This window comes from Odontesthes bonariensis, chromosome 14, assembly GCF_027942865.1.
Source record: "Odontesthes bonariensis isolate fOdoBon6 chromosome 14, fOdoBon6.hap1, whole genome shotgun sequence".
Classification (NCBI taxonomy): domain Eukaryota; kingdom Metazoa; phylum Chordata; class Actinopteri; order Atheriniformes; family Atherinopsidae; genus Odontesthes; species Odontesthes bonariensis.
The window spans coordinates 12,161,499-12,186,907 of NC_134519.1; the positions used below are offsets into that span (position 1 = coordinate 12,161,499).

A 25,409-nucleotide genomic window follows, 5' to 3' on the forward strand; every position below is an offset into this window, starting at 1 on the left:
TAAAAAAGGAAGTTACTCTATGTTTTCTTGTAAATTGGTGTATTGAGTAAGCTTGGACGCTGTAATTATACCTTCTTTATTTTCCCATTCTTATTTCATTAAGCAGAAGTGAGCGCTTGGCAGCCATTAATTAGAGTTGTTTGGAACAGTATGCAGATTTTGACCCACTTAACTGGTTGGAGGCAGTAATTATTTTGAGAGCACCCAGTTTTATGCTTCTTGTTGAGACTCGGTTGCATGTGAAGTTTAAAGGAGTTTGGTTTTTATTGCTTCCGTCCACACGCAGCAAGTGTTGCGATCTGCTTCACCTCAGTCCTCCGCTTTACCCGTCGGTTAAAGTAAACGCAGTATGTAAGCATTTGGGCGGGATGCATTATTAAGCAGCCCTAAGTGCTCCACTTTGTCATGTGTTCTGATTTCCACGCACACATACATCATAAACATGGTTTGATCTGTCATTACTTTACTTTGAGCAGTTTTCCGCTCTGAACGAGTGTGTCATGCCAACTTGAAATATACCAGCAGACCCGCTTCAGTAAGCATTTGTGCACGTGGCTACTACAACAGAGCAGATAAGTCCTGCAGGCAGAGGGAGATAATAGTGTGTTAAGCTGTAAAGAGGTCGTTCAGCTTTTCCAGTGAAGACTCGGATAGAATTTAGGCAGAATGTCAAATTGCTGAAAGAGGAATCCTGACTCACGCTGCTGAGGTGCTTCAGTATATACAAATAACATTAATAATGTAGATGAGATTGTTTCCCTGCAGTAGTTGAAGACTCTCATCGCTTTTGGTGTTAGAAACTCTCCAGAGTGCATCATAATGTACTTATCTGAAACGAGTAATTCCAACAAAATGGGTAACTCCCACAGTTACAAACTTCACAGCATAAGTCAGCTGGAAATACTGACTGGTGGTATCCTTTATGTACTCTGGTGTGTTTGAAAGATGGCTCGTACACTGCAGGGTTCCTCTTGTTGCTGCTTTAATGCTGCTTTAGATGACATTTTGAGCACAGGGAGTCTATAGTACAACACCATCTAATTTTTTATATATTTATGCCATGAATCTCTGCAACATTTTTGCAAAAACATAAATAAAAATTTGATTTTTTTGCTTGTTTGTTGATGCACAGGTAACAATTTTGGCATCAATGTACACTGTTTTCCCTAATTAGACTTTACTGGTACCTGATTGGAGACCCATGTTACCTGATCACATTATTTAAGATGGCGCTGGATTGAGCAGCCGTGGTCATCCAGACGTCGAAGTGTTCTTGGGCGGCACACTGAACTCCACATAAACCCTTGTGCATGTGAGATCTTTGTTCCTCTGGCTAGAGCATGCTAGCATGCTAACGGTACTGAGCACGGTCCTGTACATTATATGCAGTGTGTGACATTGGTAGCAGTATTTGAGGAACATGATTACGCCCTATATGTGCCCAGCCAGGCTTTAGGAGGAAAAAAAAAATGAGAAAAAAAAACAGTAATAGCAAAAGTGATGAAGGACACTCAAAATGCATCGAATTTAAAGAAACAGACAAAAAAGATTCTATAAATTACAGAGAAATGTACACATTTTTTCCTCCCCACATCTATTTCTTCTTGGATGTCTTGTTAATCTGTGTTTTTGTCCGACTCCTCCCTGTGTAGTTTGGTGAGAGCCGCCGAGTGCTGCAGGCCATGCGGACGCTGCTGGAGGAGTTTCGAGAGGAACTGCAGGAGGAGGAGACGCGGCGATGCCAACTGCAGCAATCGTACGCCAATGACAAAGCTGCCTGGGAGGTCAAGTGGGCAGAGATGAAGTGCCAGGTTGCTCAGGTACAGATGGCATCTCAGCACCCACCTTTAAAGAGGCAGGACACAATCTGGCAGCAGAGAAAACTAGAGGTGCTTTCAGTAAGCAGCAAGGCAACAGCAAACATGTTTCCTCTTCCATGCGTGAAATCCCTCTAAGGGTATAAAGAAAATATATTTTTCACCTGTAATTTTAGCACTTTTGTTGGTCACCCATTTTAAACTCTGGTGTAGTGAGAAATTTGCCCCAAAATGTGTCTTAGTCCAGACCAGAAATCAATTCATAATTTCCTCTCAACAATTATATTCAACAAAAGGACAGCATCCAAGAAGATAATGATAAATCCTATGATGGATTGTGTTCTGTCATTGTGCAAACTAATTAATTCAGCATTGTGTTGTTTTATTTGCCTCTGAGCACTTCTTAGTGACAGCTGTTCAAATATTCTCTGATATTCCTGATGGGGATCTTCAACTGACAGGATTACAGAAAAGGAGACAGCTGACTGTTGATATTGTGTGGCTGGATGTGTGCGTGTATACACAGTTTAACAGTCTCCTGGCAGTGTTTTTACCAAACTATTCTTCTAAAAACAAATAAATTAACACTTATAGACACCAAACTTGTAGCCTGATGGCTATTTTATATAATATCATGTAATATTAGTAATGATAATTAGTTAGAAATTGAAAGAGTTCATAAGTGTCAGTTTGAGTCACAGATCAATAAGTTTGAAGGTTTATTAAATGCCAACACACCTGCACAACATTAATTACAACTCTGAAAAGTCATTAAAATACTTGTTTTGTCATCTGTTGGGATTATTGTGAGGTAAGCAGTGGAATAACCCGGCTCATTACAAAATCAACCAGGGAGTTTCACCTGAAGAGAGATTTTTTTTTTTTTTTTTTTTTTTTTTTTTTTTTCCCTGAACAGCCACAACTAATGTGTGCATCGCCGAGCTACTTTAAATAGTGGAAGGAACAGCATTATTGTCGTCTCTCTAAACGAGACTTTGGCAGGTTTGAAATATTAGAATCTCAGAGATTTACGTTTTTTATGAACATTAGTGAAGCACCTCTCAGATTGCTCTGTTTGCAGAACAGTGAGACATCCCAATCTACGTGTTTGTTACATTTAGTGACAGATAAACGGCATCCGCTGTCAGCCGCCAGTGTGTCTTTGGGTGGTCATAGTTAAGACATGACAGCTGTGACAGCTGGAAACGTAGGGCCCTCAGTGTACTACCTGCTCATCAGCAGCTGGTGATCGTGCCAGATAATTTAGCTGCTAATGAGCCGGATCTGCCCCTTTGGAGCTGGTGGAGACCAAAGCGGTGCTAAAAGAGTAAGCATTAGGCTAACTTGATAGTTAGCCTAATCTTGCCTTCTATCAAGCCTAATCTAGCCTTGATAGAAATAAATAAATGTTGAGATGGCTTACATTTTTTTCATCGGGATGCTTCGATATCTAATCTTAAACCTAGAGTTGAAGTGACATTTGTATCCAGATCCTAATCATGTGATTACAAGACTTTTTTTTTCTAGATGTAAAAATTGTAATACGATCTTTAAGCCAGATTGCCTACTCCCACGTGGTTCACGATATCATAAATGGTCCAGCGTGAGTAACTATCTGGTGAGACGAGCTTTGGTATTTTTAGTATTGCACATTAACGCCTCCCTATTCTGCCCACAGGGAACGGGACGAGACCAAAGTTAACTCCACTTTTTTATTAGAGAAATATAAAGATCCAAAGCTTCTGCTGCTCTAGTGTGACATCCAGTGGTTTTATAATTTCGTTTAATTAAAGGTGTACTGCAGTTGTCAAGATGAGCCCTTTAATACCGACAGTAGACAATATAATCAGCTTTAATCCTGCAATGAGAGGAAACACTTTACAGAAGAGCTATAACGGTACGGTCCGCAGGGATTGAATCCATACTGATTTGATGAGTGCGTTTTCTGGACATAACAGTGGGCGCCTCATTGTCTGCTGTGTCTGATTTGACCTCAAGATTTTCTTTCCCCTTGAGAGTCGGATGACAATCAAGCCAGATAGCCGACCATGTGGAGAAAACAAAGCCTACAATCAGCTGGAGGACACTGAGCATGTTCTCTTTTGACTGCCGTGTCGGCAGATCAAATCTGAAGCTCCCAGTGTCGGAGCAGTCACTTCTAAGCTTTATCTGATAAAAAGGAAAATGCAGCTTTTGGAACCAATTAAGAGTTTTGAGTTATAGGAGGAAGATTATCTTTTAACTCGCATGCTTTTAATCTGTGAGGCTCTTACATGGTTAAATCCTTCCACAGAGCAGAGGTCGCTGAGGGCTGCAGTGAGCACTAATGTGCTTAGTTTCGTCTGATAACATGATGTTGAGTTCTTTCCTCCCACTGCTGTGCTTCTTTCTGATTAAGCCTCTTGAAATATTCTTTTTTATTCATGATTATCACGCAGCCCAGTAGAGCAGAGTAAAAATTAGAATAGCTTTCACCTCTTTATTTCTAAGTGATCATACAATACGTAGTGCGAGTAAGTTATGCTCCAGGTTCGCCTCGGACTTGCTCCTGAATAAGTGTCTACATTTATAAAACCTCAGCAGCCATTACTGGACAGTTTTAAAGCTTGATTTATACAAGACAAACATCTGTCATTGAGATATGTGAGCTAATTCTTTAGAATGGCATTCAGTCGCTCCTTGCACAGCTCAGGGTTTTTACCAATGTGTTGTGGGATCAAAGCCTCTGAAGACTGCAAAGCTCTGTTCTGCAGAAGAAAGAAGTAGCCCAGTTCTTGTTGTCCCGTGGCTTTGAAGATTTCAACGGGATGTTTGAATCCTCCATTCATGCCCTCCTCCTCCTCCTGCCGCCAGTGTGTCGTCTTAAAATCTAAATTCATAAAAGCAGCGCTCACACACCAGTGAGTCTCTGATAGGTGTAAGACGGGCAGCAGCACCGTTATGATGCACTCATCATCTAACTGTAACTTGCTTGTAATTAAAAGTTTCAGTTCAGTTTTTAATTCAGGATCACTGATGATTATTTTCTCAGAATTTGAAGTCTTTTTAATAAATTTCCCTTGATTTGAATGGTTGTGATGACTGTGCATCCAGTTTCCCGCTTTTTCCCCTCCGAAAGCTTTTTAAAAACATGTTTTTTTACAATTTCTTGGACTAGGTCAAGGCACAAATATCATTATCACTGTCATGCCTGTGCAGTAATTTCATAAATGTCTTAGTCTAAAAACTGGGAACAGTATACATCATTCTAAGGGTAAGGAGATATTGGGAGCCTCCTGAACATGGTGTTTGCAAACATTAAAATGATAATTTATGTCTTTGGATAGATATAAGATAAAAACAAATGAACGTGTTATAAAAGTACTGTTTAGATAAAAGAAAAATCTTCAGCTTCCTTTTATAGAATCAATACAATCAATGCTAGGTTCCAAAGTGCATTCCACAGTGAAAGTGCAATGGTTTGAGTTGCAAACCATTTGTTTGGAGGAGGTGGTTTCAGTTCAATGGGGAGAAGCTGTTATTTGTATGAAATGTATCACAAAGTTTGGAACCATAGGATTTAAAAGGCATTTGCAGCTTGTGCAGCAGTAAGGCCTGAGTGACATAGATTTTGTCATCCTCACCTGTCTGTGAGAGTCCACCAGGTCCTTCCACGGCTTGATCGTGCATGGGAAGTGTTGGGCACAGTTTGTCTTTATAAACTTTTATAAAGTCTTTATAAACTTTATAAACGTATACATTTATACCTTGAGGTCCATTTTATAAGAGCAAACATTAAACAAACCAAATGAAGATGGATAATATCTCAGTGATATCTCAGCTTGTATTTTGACGCATCAAAGCACGTGCAGAGGGGAAAAAAAGTAATATAACACTGTCATTACAAAATTTTTTTGATAACAATAATAACAACTTACTTTCGGCAACATCTCAACACAGTAGCTCTGGATTTTTACCTTTTGGTATATTAGATATACCTGCTCATGAAACTCTGCAGCAGACATCATCTTCACACAGTGGGATGAGACTCTCTGGGACTTTTCTCTGTGTAATATGTCATGTAGCTTGAAAATGACTCCCTCCACCTGACCCCACTGTTTCTTTGTGTCTTTGACCAGGTGGAGGAAGAGGCACAAGGGAAGGAGCGAGGTGAGGCGCAGGGAGATGAAGGTGAGCCGGCCGGAGACCCTGAGTGGGTGATGACACAGGAGCGCGAGGAACATCGGCGCCTGCTGGCCGAGAGCCACAGCACATCGCTGGACCTCCGCTGGAAGCTGCAGCATGGAGAGAAGAGGTGGAGCCGTGAGAGGACGGAGCTGGTGGAGCGCTTTGACCAGGAGCGACAGGAGTGGGGCAGCAGCATGAGGGAGCTGCACCGTAAGATGGAGAGGGTAAGAGAGGCGGGTTAGGTGGAGCGAAACATGGGGTGTGGAGTTAATTTTTAATCTTGTAAAATTAAAAACTGTTGTGGTCACATGCTTACTGTAAAATGTTATCCAGCCGGATAACTCCCACTCCAAGGCTGTCTTCTCGTTTGTCGAGTTTGTGAGCATGTGTCCGAAAAAGAAGTTTAGATTTAACAAACAGAGCACCACAGTGGAATGATGCAGTGTGGCTCTTAGTCGGTACTGTTAGCTCGATTCTTTCATTGGAAGCTCAAGAACAAGCCGGAGGAATCTCAAGTTAAATAAAGTGTTTATTGGTGGTCACACGTGAAGCATATCAGCGCTGGCCACAGTGGAACAGAGCTCCCGCAGGAAATCCGTCAGACCGAGCCCCGTTTTCCGGGTATATTTTGTATTTATATGACTCTGGATCAGCCAAACAATGTGTGTGTGTGAAATTTTGCACCTGCTTTCCCAGGCTAATTGTTTTGTCTCACTATGGTCACTAAGGTCATAGATCGTGTGCATCATGGAAAAGTACAGAGACTATTTAATATGCATTTATGATGTCTAAGAACAAAGCCAATTTTAACAGTACATTTCCCTCAGACTCAGAAAACAAGCAAAAAATTATTGTTGCCATTATTTTAATTACATTTGGCATCATAATATTATTATTATTTATCTATACTATCATGTCAAATATGTACTGAAGTGCAAGATTTACTGTATGAACGTGATTCTCAGAAAGTTCAGTCGATGAACAGGAACCTGTGACTGAAATGACTGAATCTGCAGGATCGTTTTCCCTCAAACTCAAACTGTGAGACATTTGGCATTGATCTTTAGCATTTAGTCCTAAAATCTATCCTCCACATCGTTAGCAGTGAGTTTGGGTTAGTCCTGAGGACAGAAAGGAAATCATCTATGCCATTTATACACATCGGATCGTACCGCGAGTCTTGGAGTTGATTGACCTGAAATGTGGAAAAACAGTGTCCATATAGACTATTGATCCACTTTTAAGTTGTACCACAAAGATAATATAGTAGCTTTAAAGTGACAAACTAAACACTTGCTCTAAAATGGGTTGACATTCTTGAAAGGCTAAAGTGGGCAATCAGTGGTACAGTTCGATGTCACAACACCCTGAAAACTGGACCTTTGAAACAGTCAACAAATCAGAGAGTGACAACATGGTGGCTTTGCCCATCCTTTACATAAGACCTCCAACCATCTGTTCTCACAACAGTGGGAAAAAGTTACTTTTTTAACCCGTTTATCAGAATATAAAGAAATTAGGAACATAGAAAGATTATTCTGGCAAACCTGAAGTTCTGGAGTCATCCACACAACAAAGAAAGGAGAAGCACTCTGTATAATCCTTGTGGCGTTTCTGCTTTAACTAACTGTAGATAACAGTGGAGAGATGAGTGGATTTTTTTTAAATTGTAAGTAGGTAAGCTGCATTAAGGATGGGAGATATAAAATCTTTGTTTAATCTGATGACCAAAGCGAGTCCAGGATATTTTTTGTGACATGAGGGGAAAAAAGAGGCGAAATGTGAGCAGCTTGTAGAATCTTTACATCTTGTCGAAAAAAGGAGTTTTAAACCAAAAAGATAATTAACAAAATAATGATGAATGAAAATGATCTAAGCACTCAGAGTGGTTCCCTTCGCTGTCAGGAGATTTCTGAATGGTGGATGATTTGTGCAGGTTAAATAAACAGTTTGCAGCATTGCACCTCCTTCGTGTCTGATTTCCATGGCTGTGAAGCAGGACTACGCACGCAGGTGGGAGAGTATCATCGAACAAGGCTGGAACAGCTCTCTGAACACAGCTCACGTTTTCCAGCTAAGAACAAAAATCTGCTGACGCACCCCTGAATGGAGATACAAAACGGGAAGCAGAGATGCATAATTCAGCAAAGCTGCAGAAAACAATGAACTGCTGGTCATCAGCGGAACTTCTCACTCAGGCAGTGTGATAAGGTGGCCTGGAACTACTTTACCCCAGATGCTGCAGGTGGAATACTGAACAGCTCAGAGTTGAAGAAAAAAAGTGTCTTTTTCTTAACTTAATGAATGATAGATGAAGATTATCTGCACCGACTCCTTGTCCAGCAGCTTTGCATATTTTATAGAACGAGATGAAATAAGTCAGTGTATGGTCCAGTATGGCTTTGCACTAAATTACTACATTGACATGTATACACACATAACTCACTATGTGTTTGAGATCATAAGAAACAAAGTCTGCTTATTTTTTTTTTTTTTTTTTTTAAACATTTGTTTATTGATTTTTCAGTGACATAACAAAATCAAGAGATGATATTACGAGAGTCAAAACAGTGTCAAGTGTAACAAGTAAAAATAATAATAATAAAAATAATACATAAAATAAAATGAAATCAGATAAGGAATAACTAATAGTAAGAAGAATTAACAAAAAAAAAAAAAAAAAAAAAAAAAAAATTATATAAATAAATAAATAAAAATGAAAGCGAACAACAAATACACAGAACAAAACAAAAACACAAATAGGTCACCCACTGCTAAATACAAGTCTAATAATATGTTCAATTAAGCAGAGATAAATAATAATAAAAAAAAAAAACATTCCCAGCATGCTACAAAATCACACAAGAAAAACTCACAACTAGTAGACAATCAGGGTGGCTACTCAGGAATAGCCGTAAAAGTCAATCCCTCAACATGTACGAAAAATGGACCCCAAGTTTTATCAAACTTTGCAAGAGAACCACGTATGGAGTACCTAACCTTCTCCAACTTCACAAACTGAAGGATGTCCCTGATCCAAGAGGAGTGAGAAGGCGGTGCAGAGGACTTCCATCTCAATAAAATCAAACGTCTAGCCAATAAGGAAACAAAGGCTACAAAGTCTGCTTTACATTTAGGAAGCTGCAAAGTAGGAGGTAAGACCCCAAACAAAGCAGTACATGCTGTTGGATCAAATTGAACCTTTGTACAAACAGAAATAGAGTTGAATATCTGTGTCCAAAAATTAAGTAGTGAAGGACAAGACCAAAACATATGGACATGGGTAGCTGGAGCCTGATGACATCTTATGCATGTGGGATCGACATCATTAAAGATTTTGGAAAGCCTTACTCGAGTAAAATGGGTACGATGTAGAATTTTGCACTGGGTCAGACCATGTCTAGCACAAATAGATGAGGAGTGAACGCGACGCAAAATGGCATCCCACAGTTCCTCTGAGATCTCCTCCCCCAGATCCTCCTCCCATTGGGTTTTAATTTTGTGCTGCGGGGTTAGCTGCAAAGAATAGATACGATTGTATAAACGTGAAATAGCACCCTTGATGGTAGGGAATGGGGTTAAAAAGGAGTCAACCAGAGAGGCTCCAGGGAGATTTGGGAAATCGGGGCTAAGATTGCGGATGAAACTACGAACTTGAAGATATCTAAAAAAATGCTGTCTAGGCAACCGGAATTTCTCTGAGAGCTGCTGGAAGGATGCAAATGTACCGGCAATATATAAGTCCCTAAATGCCTTGATGCCATAGTCAGACCACAAAGAAAAAGCCCCATCAATCAAGGAAGGATGAAAAGCCGGGTTAGCTGATAAAGGTGCCAGGAAAGAGAAGGTCTGTAGACCAAAGTAGCGTCGAAATTGCTTCCAAATCTTCAAAGTGGATTTAACTAAGATATTATTGCAAAAAGGGGAGAGAGAAAAACTAAGAGGAGCGTGGATGAGCGCAGTCAGCGAAGCAGGTTTAGCAGAAAACATCTCCATACTCAACCATGTAGGAGGAACTGGCGCCCCCTCCAGAGAAATCCAAAGCTGAATTAGCCTAAGGATGGAAGCCCAGTAGTAAAACCTCAAGTTAGGAAGGGCCAAGCCCCCCAGGAGCTTAGGTCTCTGCAACAGCTCCCTTCGCAAACGAGGGACCCTCCTGTTCCATATAAACTCAGTGATTAATTTGTCTAATTTCTGAAAAAAAGATTGAGGGAGAAAGACAGGTACACACTGAAAGAGATAAGACAATTTGGGGAGGATGTTCATCTTGACCGAATTAACCCTGGCCACAAGGGAAAGAGGCAACAGTGACCACCGTTGAAAGTCCTTCTGTATCTGATCTAACAAAGGAGCAAAATTATATTTAAACAAATCTTCAAATCGGTCTCTAATCTGGATACCAAGGTACTTAAAGCCAAATGGAACAATTTTGAAGGGGAAACCCTGAGCAGCTTCCCGCGCACCCTGATTTAAAGGAAACAGCTCACTCTTGTCCAAATTTAGTTTATAGCCTGAAATCTGACCAAATGAACTAAGGATATCAAGAGCAACCGGAACTGAGACAGGAAGATTGGACACATATAGTAATAAATCATCAGCATAGAGGGAGACCTTCTGTTCAAGACCATATCTTGTTATACCAGTGATGCGTGGCTCTGAACGAAGCGCAATAGCCAGAGGTTCAATAGCAACAGCAAACAGAAGAGGACTCAGAGGACAACCCTGACGAGTGGAGCGGTACAATGGGAAATAATCTGAATGTGTGTCATTAGTTCTGACTGAAGCCATAGGGGATGAATAGAGCAATTTAATCCAAGAAATGAACTCTTGGCCAAAACCAGATTTCTCCAAAGCGTAAAAAAGGTAACTCCACTCCACTCGGTCAAAAGCCTTCTCGGCATCTAATGAAATTATGGCTTCTGGCCCCATTGACGTAGACGGATTATAAACAACATTAAGGCTGCGGCTACACGGAAACGTTTTTCACTGTAAACGATACTTTTTCTTATCGTTTCGCTGTCGCGGCCACACGGAGCCGGCGTTCCCACTACCCCAAAACGATAGTTTTTGAAAACGGGTTCCAGAGTGGGAAAGTTTGAAAACGGCCTCGTTTCGTTTCCATTGTTACAGCGAAAACGTTTTTGCGTCAGTCACACGTTGACGCTGTGAGCCAATTTTAACACTTCTCTATTGTCTCACAGCGTGGCGTGACACAGCGGCGTGTGTATTGCATCGTTTCATCGTTTTCATCCGTTCTCGTTTGGACAGCAGCGCGTTTCCGTGTGGTCGCAAGAATTTTCGTACCCGTTTTCAAAAAAAACCTCGTTTCGTTTTCGTGTAGCCGTAGCCTAAGAAGTCGCCTGAGATTAAAGAACCCATGTCTGTTCTGGACAAAACCTGTCTGATCAGGAGAGATTATCAGAGGCAAAACTGATTCCAGTCGCAGAGCTAATAATTTGGACAGAAGTTTTACATCCACAGATAGAAGACTAATTGGACGGTAGCTTGAGCAAGACAGAGGGTCCTTATTTTTTTTTAAGAGTAATAATATGGAGGCCTGATTTAGAGTCTGAGGTAAATTAGACAGAGTAAGAGATTCATTAAACATTTCAATCAAAACTGGTGCTAATTTGTCAAAAAAGGTCTTGTAAAACTCGGTCGGAAAACCGTCCGGGCCTGGACATTTCCCAGACTGCATGGAAAATGTAGCCCGTTTAAGGTCATCTATGGTGATTGGGCCCTCCAACTGCTCAGCAGTATCAGCATCTACCCTAACCAACTCCAGTGAGTCAAAAAAACTATCCAGGGCTGACAGATCAGACTCAACCTCAGAAGTATATAAAGAGGAGTAAAACTGTTTGAACTGATCATTAATTTTTTTTGGATCGGTTGTGATGCCAGAAGGGGTATGTATTTGTGGAATCTGCTGAGAGGAGGAAGCCTGTCGAAGCTGATGGGCCAAAAGTTTGGTCGCCTTATCCCCAGATTCATAATAACAATATTTAGCCTTAAATAAGAGCTCCTCAACCTCTTTAGTAGAAAGAACATCAAACTCAGCTTGAAGAGAAAGACGATCTTTATATATGTTAGGAGATGGGGAAGAAGCATAAATATTATCGAGCTGGGAGATTTGTAACCTCAATTCCTTTAATCTTTTTTTCCTTTGTTTGTTTGCATAACTGCTGTATGAAATGATTTCACCTCTAATATATGCTTTCAAAGTCTCCCAAAGAAGGGAGGCTGAGATCCCTGGAGTTCTGTTGGTAGCAAGAAAAAAGTCAATTTGATTAGAAACAAATTTAACAAAGTCCTCATTAGATAGCAAGCGCGTATTGAGACGCCAAGGGGGGCGGGTACATTCGCGCTCCTGAATGAATAACTCCAGTGTGGTAGGAGCATGATCTGATATTAGAATAGTATCATAAGAGCAAGACTGAACAGAATGGAGAAATCGGTTGTCTAGGAGAAAATAATCAATACGAGAAAAGGAATGATGTACATGAGAGAAAAAAGAATAGGCTTTACCAGATGGATTAAGAAAGCGCCATGGATCCGAGACTGAGAATTCATCCATAAAGGATAAAATGGTCTTAGAAGACTTTGAGGACACTCCTGGTCTAGCGGAAGAACGATCTAATACAGGATTAAGCCAACAGTTGAAATCACCCCCCATAATGAGTAAATGTGTGGACATGTCAGGTAATTTAGCGAACAATTGGTGGAAAAAATTGTCGTCATCCCAGTTTGGACCATACACATTAGCCAGAATCACAGAATTACTATATAGCTGCCCTGTTACAAACACAAACCTTCCATTAGGGTCAGCTATTACATTAGAGCACACAAAAGGAACCGATTTATGAATCAAAATTGCAACACCCCTAGATTTACCATTAAAACTAGAATGAAATACTTGACTGACCCACCTCCTCTTTAATCTGATATGGCTGCAAAATTTTAAATGAGTCTCTTGAAGGAAAACAATATGAGCACCTAATTGTTGAAGATGGTGAAGAACTTTACTACGTTTAATAGGCTGATTAAGACCATTACAGTTCCAGCTAACAAATCTGAGTCCTGTCCCTGATTGTCGTGGCATCCTAGGCTGCTGCATGCTGATCAAGTAATAGTGTACACAGCAGCGTGGAATGTATAACAGTCAAAGAGATAAAGTAAAACATGGACGACCTGACTAAACAGAACACAAAACACACAGCAAGAAAAAAAGGCAGAACTCCCCACACACCCACCCTCCCCCAAGCTGAAGCATCTTCCCAAGCAAGACGCAAGCAAATCCCCCAAACTACCAAAAACATCCTAACACGCTCCGTTTACAGCACAAACTAGTAGTGCTCATCCGAGTTTGTAATAAAGCACAGAATGAATATGTAAACAAACACAGTCGCAAAATACGAAAAATGGCTCAAGTCCAAGTGTCACAAACTTAAAGCAGGGCGGCTTACTAACAGGAAACGGGTTAACTTTACCCAGCTTACCAAACGAACTGCCAGCCGCTTTTAAACTGTAGCTCCAGAAGAGACACCAGACTTTAAGTTCACCTTGACAAAGTCCATTGCAGTGGCCGGGTCTTCAAAGGTGTGTGTAGCTCCACCGGGAAGAGTGATTCTCAATGTTGCAGGAAACCTCAATCCAAACTTTACACCAGGGCACGAATGTAACAGACGTTTAACGTCTGTGAATGCAGCACGTTTCTTTGCCACCGACGAAGTGTAGTCGGGGAAGAGAAACAGTCTCTTGCCTTGGAAGAGGATAGGGGAGTCCCTGGAGGTCTCGCCGGCCCGCCGTAAGATGTCATTCCTCACGTGAAAAAAGTGAACACGGATCACAAAGGGCCGGGGTGGTTTACCGTCGCTGGGCCTGGGCCGGAGAGTGCGATGCGCACGGTCGAGTAGGGGCAGCTCATCCAGGCCGAGGGTGTCCATCAACAGCTGGGCAATAAATTCAGTGGGGCGCACACCTTCGGCCCCCTCCGGCACACCCACCAGCCGTATATTGTTCCTCCTCGCTCTACCCTCCAGGTCCTCACATTTATCGGCCAGCAATTTAACCTCAGCTTTCAGCGTGGAAACTGTTGAATCCAGTGAAGACAGTAGGTCACTGTGGTCCGTACATGCGCGCTGTAACTCCTTGATAACTTGATCGTGGGAGCTAAGTTTTTGTTTCATCGGTTCGATTGCATGCCTAAGCTCCTCTCTTACCGAAGAAATGTCCGCTCGAAGCTCGCAAGAGAGCGAGTCTATTTTACCACAAATGTCCCCTTTCAACTGGTTCAGCATAGTCTGGAGGTGATCCAGATTGGGCGCACACTCGGGGTCCGTCACCACCTTCGGCGGAGAAGCGGGCTCAGTCGAGGAAGAAGCCTTAGCACGGCCCGTACGAGCCGAATTTCCACGTGGAGCTGCCATTGTCGGTTGAAATTCCCCCAAAACACACCGAAACTGATCGAATACTTGTTAAACTTGTGCACCGGCCAAACTAATGAAGATAAACTGTGTTAATAAGTTAAAATAAACGCAAACTCGCGGAGCAAAAGGGCGACACGTCCTACATGCTCAGTGTCCAACAGCGCCTCCGTCTGCTTATTTTTTTACTGTAAGAAAAAAGGAAAAACTCTAACTTTTTATTTTTTGAAGTCTCAATTATTTTACTAAAAACTCACTCAGACTCCAATGTTAGATATCTAGCTTGTAGGTATCTACGTTTTTTAGATTTATTTCGTTTCACGGTTTGAATTTCAGGGGCCAAAACTTGCAAATATCCAATCTGAGCCTTAAAATATAAGAAGTTCAGAATGCTAATTGCTTTAAGTCTCGTAATCATTGAAAGGAGTATTACAACTTAAATCTTCCACGTGTTCCACCTAAGAGTTTGTTGATATCACTGATACATCTAACTTCTGTACAACTATAGCTGCAGCCAGTTGGTTACTTAACGTATCTTAGAATGAAGACTTAAAGTCAGAGCGTACCTGCGTGTATAACCCATCCGTTCATTTAAATCTAACATAAGATTTTAAAGTGATATTATTCTTGTCTCATAAACAATCAGAGCGAGACTTTTACATGAAAACAAGCATCCTTATACCTTATACTTGTCATGCACAACGCATAATAACGATCCTTATTATCCTTATTCAATCCATAATAACGGTCATTGTTTGTTAGATCTTTTTATAACTAACAGCAGACCTCAGTTTAGAATCTGCCATTTTTGGTGTCATTCCAAAACACGGCGACTGTTGGCAATACTGATGTCAGAGAGCATTGACTGGTTGTCCACAATTCAGGATGTGAGCAAGCATAGAGATTTAGATGGTTTACGCCACTGCAATTAGTGGCGCTTGTGGTGGAAAAACAGAGGAAGTGTCCCAGAAAATGATCTTGAGTTACGCATAACAGCAAAACGTGGAGTTTAAAAGAAAGATAGAATCAGGCGTGATCTACAGGGATTTGTTGTCGTCACAAATGTGCATCAACATTGTTTTTTTAAGTTACACTCACAGCCAGAAGGGGAAGAGAAATAAGTATGCTTTCCTAAATGTTACGCTCCCTAATGATCAAAATCAGCTTCAGATTGAAAATCTCTTTTTCAAATGTTCTGCGAAAGGAGGGCTGCGAGTGAAAATCATGTCAAATGTTACACCTAAAAATCAGCTAAGGTGGCTCTTATAAGAGCACTATGAAGACCATAAATCAATAATGCATACGATAATAAATGATCCTATATTAAATGAATGAGGCTGGTACTCTAAGTTTATGAATTATCAACATAACCATCATAACTCTATCAGTGTGGGGGGAAAAGCAGAAAATAAACTGGGGGGGGGGGGGGGGGGGGTCAGACAAATAGACATCTTTCTCTGAGATTTATCATCTTTATGTATCATTTGTCATGCAGATGCAGAGAGAGCTAAACTCCAGAAGAGGCGAGGAAGTTGACATCAAAGATGGCAGCTCCGCACACAGAGGGGTCTTCTCACCTCAGGACAGTCCATGCAACACCCCGCGGTCTCCCCGTGCCCTCCGATCGCCCTGTACATCCACTCCTATGGCGATGCTCCCCACTCGCTCCCACTCGGACTCAGAGGCCATGCTGGAGGAGCAGGGGGCCTTGATGAGGCTGAAAGGCCCGACAGAAAACCTGTTCCTGGATGCGCTGTCTCTGGATCCCCTCAGTGGACTTGAGGTCCCACCCCCCTCCAGACTGGACAGTGAGAAGAGGTTCCCCTGCATGAAGGAGGTAACGTCCATCAGTCAAGTCAGCTTTGTGAGAAGTCCCACACGATACTTCCCAATGAATGATAATTTATTGCGTGATTTCACTTTATGAAACCCTGTCAGGACGTTATATTTCATATATTATATTTCTCTTACATAGATTATTGAGAAAAAAATAAATGAAAAACAAAAGAGTAGTAAAAGCCGACTGGCAACACATGTTTGTAGGTCATTGGTTGTTTGTGTTGGCAAAATGACCAAAAATGACATTTAAAGAATCTGAGACCTCTGTAGGTCATGAGAACAACTGCATGTGAAGTGTCCAGATGGCACCCAGTGGGGTGACGGTTGCATTGTAAAGCATTTTAGCCTTAACCGTGATCACTTTTTAACTCTAACCAAGCACGTTTTTTTTTACTCTTTAGAGGAATAAGGCTTATGTCACAACACGCAGAGATTTCTGCAAATTTTTTTTTATTGCAACCTTAGATCAAATAGCTCAACGAGATATAAACAGTGTTTAGCTCCTCAAAAAGAAGACACTTCTTCATGAAAATTCATGTAAATCTCGATTGTAATTCAGAATAACCTTGCTGACACAAAACTCATTGTCTCATACGTGTAATTCAGTCTCTGGATCCACCTGTTATCCAAAATAAGATGAATATTTTTCTTATGTGAGTGATTTTCTTCTGTAAGGCGAGCTTAAAATAAATGACACTTTTATCATTGTCCACTGAATCACCTTCACGTTCTAACTGTCTGTTGTGTTTCAGGCCCTAAACGAGATTTCAGAGAGAGAAGCTGACCCCGATTACCCAGAAGATGAGATGAGGGAGGGTGGGAGTCTGCTCAGGTAACAACTTGAGAAAACTTCATTTTATTTGTAGATGTTAGCATTAAATTTGTCAAAGAGAACTGGTCTGACTTGCTGTAGATTATTCAGGTTCCTGCTGCATTTACTTCAGTTCTTTTGCTCATACATACACGTTTGTCTCTGGGGAGATGGGCTGTTGGTTCTATTAACCGTTACTTGAAGTGGCAGGGAGTTTCTCCCTTGGGATTTTTCTTTTAAGTTTATTTTTATGGAAGGAAAGAGATGCAGATCACTTTGCTGATGAATAATTCAGACAGGTTTGAGACACTAAAAAGCAAAGAAAACTCCACAGTGGGAATATAAATGAGACTACAATCTGTTTGTTGGGATGTTCGGTCCCAGATGACTGTAATAATATGTATGTTTTCGTTGTGCGTCCAGAGCAAAGTCCGTGTGCTCCATGAGCGACTTCCAGCGGTTAATGGACAGCTCGCCGTTCCTTCCTGACAAGACGCGCCACGATGATTGCGACCAAGACGACGTCACCCCACCCCTTTCTCCCGATGACCTCAAATACATCGAGGAGTTCAACAATAAGGGCTGGGATTTCCCATCATCCACCTCTGGCCCACATTTGGTTCGGGAAGTGTGGACAGACCAACCCACTGAGGTCCGAGAAGGGGAGCCCACTCCTGATCCGTTCCAGCCAGCCACCTGGTTCCTCACCACCAGCGCCACCCTGACCACCAGCACCCTCAGCAGCCCTGAGCACTGCCACAAGTCCCCGCTCAGGGGCAACGAGGCAGGGACGACAGGGCTTGGACTGGAGCACTATGGGGTTCACATCCTCCATAGTCCCACCAGAACGGGGGCAGCTGAGTGTCCTCCTACCGAAGACTTCTTGTATTCTAAGGGGACCAAAGCCAGGGCTGGAGGGGAGGCTGGGGTGGGAGCCAGTGGGCCAGATGAGGTGTTCAGTGGTGCAAGGTGGCCCTGTCTCCTGGAGGGTGGGGCGCTAAGGACTTCTCCTAGTCAGTCTCCCATCTGCCCCACAGTGGGCTTTGCCTCCTCTCTTGAGCTTCAGCTCTCCAGAAACATGAGTGATGATATGAAGGAGGTGGCCATCTCTGTAAGGAACGCCATCCGCTCCCCGCCAGGGCCTGTGGTCCGCGACATCGCCTGCCAGACCAACGGATTCACCACGCGAGGCACTCAAACCACCCAGACCATTAGTGTGGGTCTGCAGACGGACTTGCTGCGGAACCTAACCAGCAGCCCCCACCGCTGCCTCACGCCAAAAGGTGGAGGCACGCCAATCTCATCTCCATCACGCAGCATGAGGAAGGTTCAGTACTCTCCTGTGATTCAGAGCAAGTTTGAGCGACCCTGCTGCTCGCCGAAGTACGGCTCTCCTAAGCTTCAGCGCAAACTGTCCACATCCAATAAGACCGAGCTACCCAACAACAGCCGCGCTCCGACCCCCACCACGCCTCAGAAGGGCAACAGCGAGTCAGCGTGGGCCCGCTCCACCACCACTCGGGACAGCCCCGTCCACACTACCATCAACGACGGACTCTCCAGCCTCTTCAACATCATCGACCACACACCGGTGGTGTACGACTCCCTGCAGAAGTTCAACAAGTCCCCGAGTCACACTCGCCCCACGCCACCGTCCACCACGGAGCCCAGCCCTGCTCACGGGCCTCTCGCCGCCGACCCCAGGACCGCGCAGGAGTGCCTGCGGACTGCCCGAGGGCGCTCGCCCAGCCCCGTGCAGCTGATCGTGGAGACTCAGGGGGACAAAAACCCAGAGATAGTGAGCATACGACAGGATCTGTCGGCCCCTCCGGGCTACACGCTGGCTGAAAACACGGCCCGCATCCTCAATAAGAAGCTGCAGGAGCAGAACTTTAGGGACGAGAGGAGGCTGCAGACAGCAGGACAGAGCACCCATACCAGAGACAACAGCAGGCAGGCCGACTCAGACAGAGGACAGTCTGGATGCATGGAGGTAAATATACAGAACTGGATTCATCGCTTCATCATTCCTTTGGTCTGGGGCCCATGTTTTATGACACGGTGATATTTATGACATTGCCTCGGATTTCTCTTTAAAAAAAAAAATGGTTGAAGACAAACTTTAACTTTAACAAACTGTGTTTGTTCATAGTAAAGATATAAAGTTCATAACATGCACTAAAATGTTCATGCTTTTCTTTCTCAGATCGAAAGCACTGACTGATGCGATGGTAATGTTAAGATATTTAACCCTCCTCAGCAATACTGAGCTTCCTTCAACTGCTGTAACTTAGAGAATCTACCGTTCCTTCTTTCTCTGTATTTCCCTCTTCCTTACAGTTTGGCTCTTACGTCTGCGCTCCAACTATCACTGAAGCCGGGCTTAGATCTAATTTATGTGCATGATGAGTGGAGGAGTGAAATGAAGGATCTTGCTGTTGCGTAGGCTTGCAGTAACGACGTTACATAATTAATATCGGTGCACTCCAATCAAACGTTCAACCAGAATTTTAAAACAATGCTGGTTTTTGAAGTGTGGAAGAAAAAATAAAAGTAGTAGTTTTCCCCACCTATTCAGCTGACATGTGGACAATGAACGGCAGACGCTAAACAACATTTCTGCTCATGTTTGAATGTGAAGCGACTGCATCTGCTACTTCTCCATAGATGCACTAATACCTCAGGAAAATAGGTCATGCTTTGTCGCAATGCTCACAGACAAAATGTATATTGAAAATCACGTATATGTACAGTAAGCAACACAATCCCACACATACATATTAATATGCTCACTTACTTACATCAAAATTTCAGCTGTTCAGAAAGATAGCGGAGTAATAAAAATTCAAAGGTTGCGTAAAGACTTTCATGTGAATGATTAGTTAGGAAGAAGTGAACTCATCTCAGCTTAGTTCTGAACAATTAAGACTGTAGCATCCGTTTTCTCTTTGAAATTTAAAAAAAGAGAGAAAATAAAGATTTAAATGGTGTTTGAATACCTGAAGGATAGGTTCGGGTGTATTTGTTGCCATTTGTACTGATAGTTTGACCCGATGCTCGAACACTCAGTGCGTATCCACACAGTGGCCACATGAAGGTTAGCCTCTCCTTGTGTGTTTTCCAGGTCTTAAGTGAATGTGTGTAAACTGCTTTCTGTGCCGTCTGCAGGACGAAAGCAGCCACCTTATTTCTGCCCTCGATATGCCCAAACTTATCATGTATCTCCTCTTTCGCTTTGCTCGATTTTACCTATTAACATCTGCCACTCTATATCTTTCCTCCTCCTCTCCCCCCTTCTCCCCCCCTTTGGGCTTTATCTCTCCTTCCTCCTTCCTGTCCACTGTGCTCTGATCCAGAACCACAGTGTCATACTAACAACTCCTTGGGGACTCTAACTCTGCTTGTCTCCGTGATGTAAGTTCCTCTTCCTCCTCCTCCTCTTCCTCTATGGCCTTTGGCGGTGGGTTCACCAACCACATGGACCTTTCACCTCACGCCCTGCAGACCCCCTCCTCATGCCCCCTCTTCATTAATGCATGCTTCACAGGTCAGCAGAGTGACAGTGTGTAAAGCCATCGGCGTGGTGTCAAAATTTGTTCGACAGCCATACATCTGTTCCTTCTTGTAAATAAGTGCATGCTCAGTATTTTAAATTGATCATATGTTTTTTTTTCTAAAGGACCATACTAGTGGTTTTGCATGTTGGTGCTGATTAACTATCAATCTCAACTACTAGCTTTTTAATAAAGTACCATACATGTATGAATTATTGAACTTTCTGCCAACACAGTGTGAAACTGCACCAGAGAGCTGAAACTTGGGATGACTCTAATTTAGTGGTTTCCCTCTAAATTTAGAAAACTCCACAAAGCAAATTACTAAAAAAGCAATGTCCACTACAAATAAACATATCTTACATATAAAAGATGGACAAAACAACTATGATGTCACCTATCACTCTGCAGACTACCATTCTACCGTTTGTCTTTGGGCTGTTGCCATCTCGGGTTTTTGGAGCCAAAGATGATGTTTGAAGGATGGATCTGATTAACACCACATTGGTCACAGAAAATTTAGACTTTTCGATCTACGACTGAGGAATATAATGAGGCATTATTAGGTTTCTTTGTCCCAACTTATTTGAAAAACAACAATGCAAACCAGGGAGGCAGGTTTTTAAAAAGCTCCACAAGACCTTTAGAATATTGCGTAAAATCTGCTGTGGTCCCATAGTGTCGTCACCTTAATAGGAGTGAGTTAACTACAGTTTTTAATCTCCCATTTAACTGTCTTGTTATGGAGAATTAGCTTAAATGGCCAAAACCAATTTTTGAGCTTAGCTGTTTAATTCTGTTGTAAAGTTGTTTTTGAAGTTGGGCCACTTTAGGAAGTTTATGCCACCTCCATGTTGGCTGTTTTTCCACCCCGGCGGTTGTAGAGGTTTTTTTTTGTAAACCAGTTGCTTAATGACCATCCTATAATATTCCCTACAACTTATTTTATACTTGATGTTGAACTACAGTGGATTTCTTAACCATTTTCTCACAGAGGACTTATAAAAGTGTATTTTTATATGACTGCTAAGTAGTTAGCAAACATCAGCTTGATTTGCTACTAGCTAACATCAACGTTAGCCCCTCTGAGTTCCCAGTAGCCTATAGAAAAATAAACATAGTAAACACCAGTTTGGTTGTAGCAAAATTGCTGTGGATACATTTTCTTATCCATTGACTGGACTCTGGAAGCCCATTTAAATCCACTGTAGAGAGAAAAAAACACATGATTGTGGACTAGATAATTAATTGTGAATGATTTTGTATATTTATGTTCCACAACAATCGAAAAATAAGTAAATATACTAATGATGTCTCATGAAACTAGTAAAAAAAATGCACATTTGGACATTTGAAATTTGGACGAATGTTGTGACATCCCATTATTTAAAAATATTTGTTCTTCTGAAAGACAAACATTAGTATCTAGCTAAAGTTATTATTGATTGTTGGTGTTTGCTTGAAACAATTCGTATTAAGTATTATATTTCCATCCAGTTCCTGCTCTCTGTGCTCACTCATAGTGTGACAGTGACTGTTGTTTAAGGACAGATCATGCAAACCATTCGTATGGTCCTGCCAGCTCATGTGACTCACCAGATTGTGTCTTGATTACTGGTTGGGTTGCATTTTAATATTTGTGTCAAAATGCTAAGCAGTGAACATGACACAAAACAATTGGACTCTTACACAATCACCAGTTGATTGTTGTCTGTTTGAGCTGATTATTCTAACACTGTGTTTCCACCAGGTCCACCTCTTTATGTCACCATGTGTGCAGCTGGATGAGCTGTGATGTTCTCCTGTTATTTATATATTTATATTTACTTATTTGTCCATAGAGTGTTTTCTTTCCTCCTCTTACAGTTTGCCCTCACCTTCCTCTCACACTAACAAGTCCTCCTGAGATTAACAGATGAAGATGATCTCTAACACTCATCATTTCCTGTGCACTATCACCTCTCTTCGTTATTTGTGATTCATGGTGGAAATTGATTGAATGTTCTGGTACATTTTGCATGCTTAAAGGAAAAATCCATCATGAGACACACATAATACAGTTTATCCTTGTTGTGGGTTGTGCATAGCTGTTTTAACAGGGTATGGGGGGTGCAAACTGGAACAAAACCTAAAGAAAACTAAAGAAAAAACAATTTATTTGGCCCTATATGCGCAAATTAAAAAAAAATGAGAAAGGGGTTCAGAAATGTTTTTTAATGTGTACAATGTTATTATCCTGCCAGGTAAGCTAGTTTTGTCCATGTTTCCTTTCAAGAAGTGAAACACCTGTTCCTGTGATTTTGTTTAGTTTTTCAGCTTAGGTGTTTCTGTCCCCCCAGACTCAAACTATTTTCCAAAAAAAGCTGAAAACCGTCACAAAAGGGTGTTTTTTTTTCATCCTCCATTTTGAAAAAGTAGGTTCATATCTTGATATTTTCATCAACCGTCTTCTAATCTTTTGTCAGATGATGCTGATATTATAAAATTAGGATTTTTATTACAGCAGAGCGACAGTCAGGAAATGCTAGAAGTGACCGCGAGTTGAGACGTGGTCTTAATGGGCTGGTTTTCACTCACAATTTCTGAGGTGTTTAGTTGAAAAATATGTCAATGCAGACAGCTTTCTTTTATTGTATCTGTATACAGTTACAATTTACTGTTTTCACAAAAAGATGCATGCAATCCCTTTTGGTTATTCTCTGTTGTTGCAGGCTTTTTATCATTGTGTGTACTGGACACCATGGCCAGTTTGAGTTTAGTTTAGCGTATAAATGAAGACGGATTTAACTCCCAACTGCATCATCTGGTTAGTCCAGTTTTAAGAGCTTCGATTTCGTATGGTTTTTGGTTGGACTAACGTGTTTACATGTCCTTTAAAAGTCCAGTTTTGACCAAATTAACACAATAATTCCTTTTTTATGGTGTCATGTAAATTTACTGAAAGCCGCTGGCCCTGATAGTATCAGTAACTCTCTAATACATCGTGACTAAACTTTATTCACCACAAATGAAGCACAGCAAACGCTTAATTGATTTTGAGGTGGCCTCCTCACTGAATGTGTTGCTCTGTAACTTTAGAAAAATGACGTATAAGTATAGAAGTATAACCTGGCATCATCAGACAAATGCAAATCAGTCCCGAACTTCCCAAGCTAACAAGGAAGCTTGTTGAAGTGTAAAATCACTGATGGCTGCTTGGTGCATAGCTCCAAATACATCTCTGGCTTCAATAGATTCCTGAAAAAAAAAAAATTAATCTTCTCTTATCAGTCAATACATCTTTTTCCACCAATCATTGTGGATCACCAACAGTGTTCTTTTGGTGATTTAACTAGATACTATGTCAAAGATCCATATTTTTGTCCAATCGTGTTTCAAGTATAACTCTCCGGCTCCACTTTGTTGTCCAAACACGGTCACTTCTGGTTCCAAAAAGACCAAGATGAGAACAGCCAATTCCAAATTCAAGGTTTCATCATTCTCGCATGGTTGTCTGATGTCACCGTTGCTACGTCCAATTCTTATTTACAGTTCATGGTGCAGACCTAAATGCCTCTGAAACTTGTTTAGTTGACGTATAACTGTAATCAGTGCTACAAAATGTGTAGTGTATCCCTCAGAGTTGTGTCTTAACTGCATTCTTCTGTACAGACTTATGATCGTATCATACCAGTGGAGTTGAATGGCTGTTATTGGCTGGCCTGGGTATGCTCAGGTAAACATCTGTGGACAGGACAAACACGTTCAGTGTAAATCAAGACCATAAATCTACATATTTGTCCTGTCCAGAATGAATTGAAGGACTCTCCATCCCTGAGCACAGGTTTTCTACACATTGTATTCCTCGACTAGACCCATTTAAAGTTGTTTAGTTTTGTCCACTGATTTGTTTTGTTATTGGTGGAAATCTTTGGCGGACACATTCTGCCAAAGCAAAGCGAACATAAGCTCTCAAACGCTGATGATAAAAGCTCATGCCATGCTTTGATAAAGGGTGAAAGAAGAGTGCGAAGGCAAAAACATCTCCAGCTTTACAGACTGAGACAAGCTTTTAGGCAGAACATTATGCCTAGTCCATGCTATAAGGTTTAAAAAACTCTTCTTAGAGGAATGGAGCAGTGCGAAGAGAAACCGTTGACATTTAACCTTATTCTAAGGTGTTTATAAAGGTTTTTTTTGTAAAATGGTGTCATAGTGTTTGAAAGTTGGATTTTTCCTTTAAGACCAAACCACACGGAGGTTGTACACTTTGTTTTCGTTCATAGCTACTCCTTTATGCTGACTTTCTGTACCACAGTACTGGTGCGTGACCTGTGGCGTTGTATGACTGGATATATTAGCACCTCATATGAACTCTTGTAGCAACCCACAAGCCACCAGCTGAACAAGTTGCCTGTATTTCCAGTGTATACAATCAGCTGCATTCAATAACAGCTGACTTATTGTAGGCGACGTTGCCCGTCCCCTTCATCCTTGTGACTTTGTTTTTTTTACCGGTCAATCGGGACTTCCTGCAGGTTGAATAACACGTCTCTGACTATTTGCCCTTCTGTCAGAGTTATTTGTCCTCTACTTCTCCCGTCTCACGCCACTGCAGGTTGACTGCCGTGTATGTTTAGCAGAACTCGACCGTTGCTTTGCCTTACTGATGCGCCCCATCCTGCAGCTGAAATGTAACGCCTGGAGATGAGCCTTTTATAAGTCGGGCCAGTGGCGTGATCATTCAGTCAGTCGCATCATTCTGACGGGGGATTACTACTTTTCTCTTCACCCTATTTTCTTTCCTTTTCTTTTCTTT

The 25,409-nt window shown here is 41.8% G+C and overlaps 1 protein-coding gene across 4 annotated transcripts in view; it reads left to right on the plus strand.

The window, feature by feature from the left end:
• The window catches only part of mtcl1 (microtubule crosslinking factor 1), an 87,872-nt gene that overhangs the window by 58,587 nt on the left and 3,876 nt on the right, over positions 1 to 25,409 (plus strand). For 2 of the 4 annotated variants that reach the window (XM_075482899.1, XM_075482900.1), the window contains 5 exons: positions 1,653 to 1,820; positions 5,936 to 6,208; positions 15,903 to 16,244; positions 16,999 to 17,078; positions 17,481 to 19,050. In XM_075482899.1, coding sequence (XP_075339014.1) covers positions 1,653 to 1,820; positions 5,936 to 6,208; positions 15,903 to 16,244; positions 16,999 to 17,078; positions 17,481 to 19,050 — 2,433 coding nt within the window. Of the gene's footprint in view, positions 1 to 1,652; positions 1,821 to 5,935; positions 6,209 to 15,902; positions 16,245 to 16,998; positions 17,079 to 17,480; positions 19,051 to 19,263; positions 19,289 to 20,413; positions 20,472 to 25,409 lie in introns of all 4 variants that reach the window. The other 2 variants (XM_075482901.1, XM_075482902.1) reach the window with 2 other exon arrangements.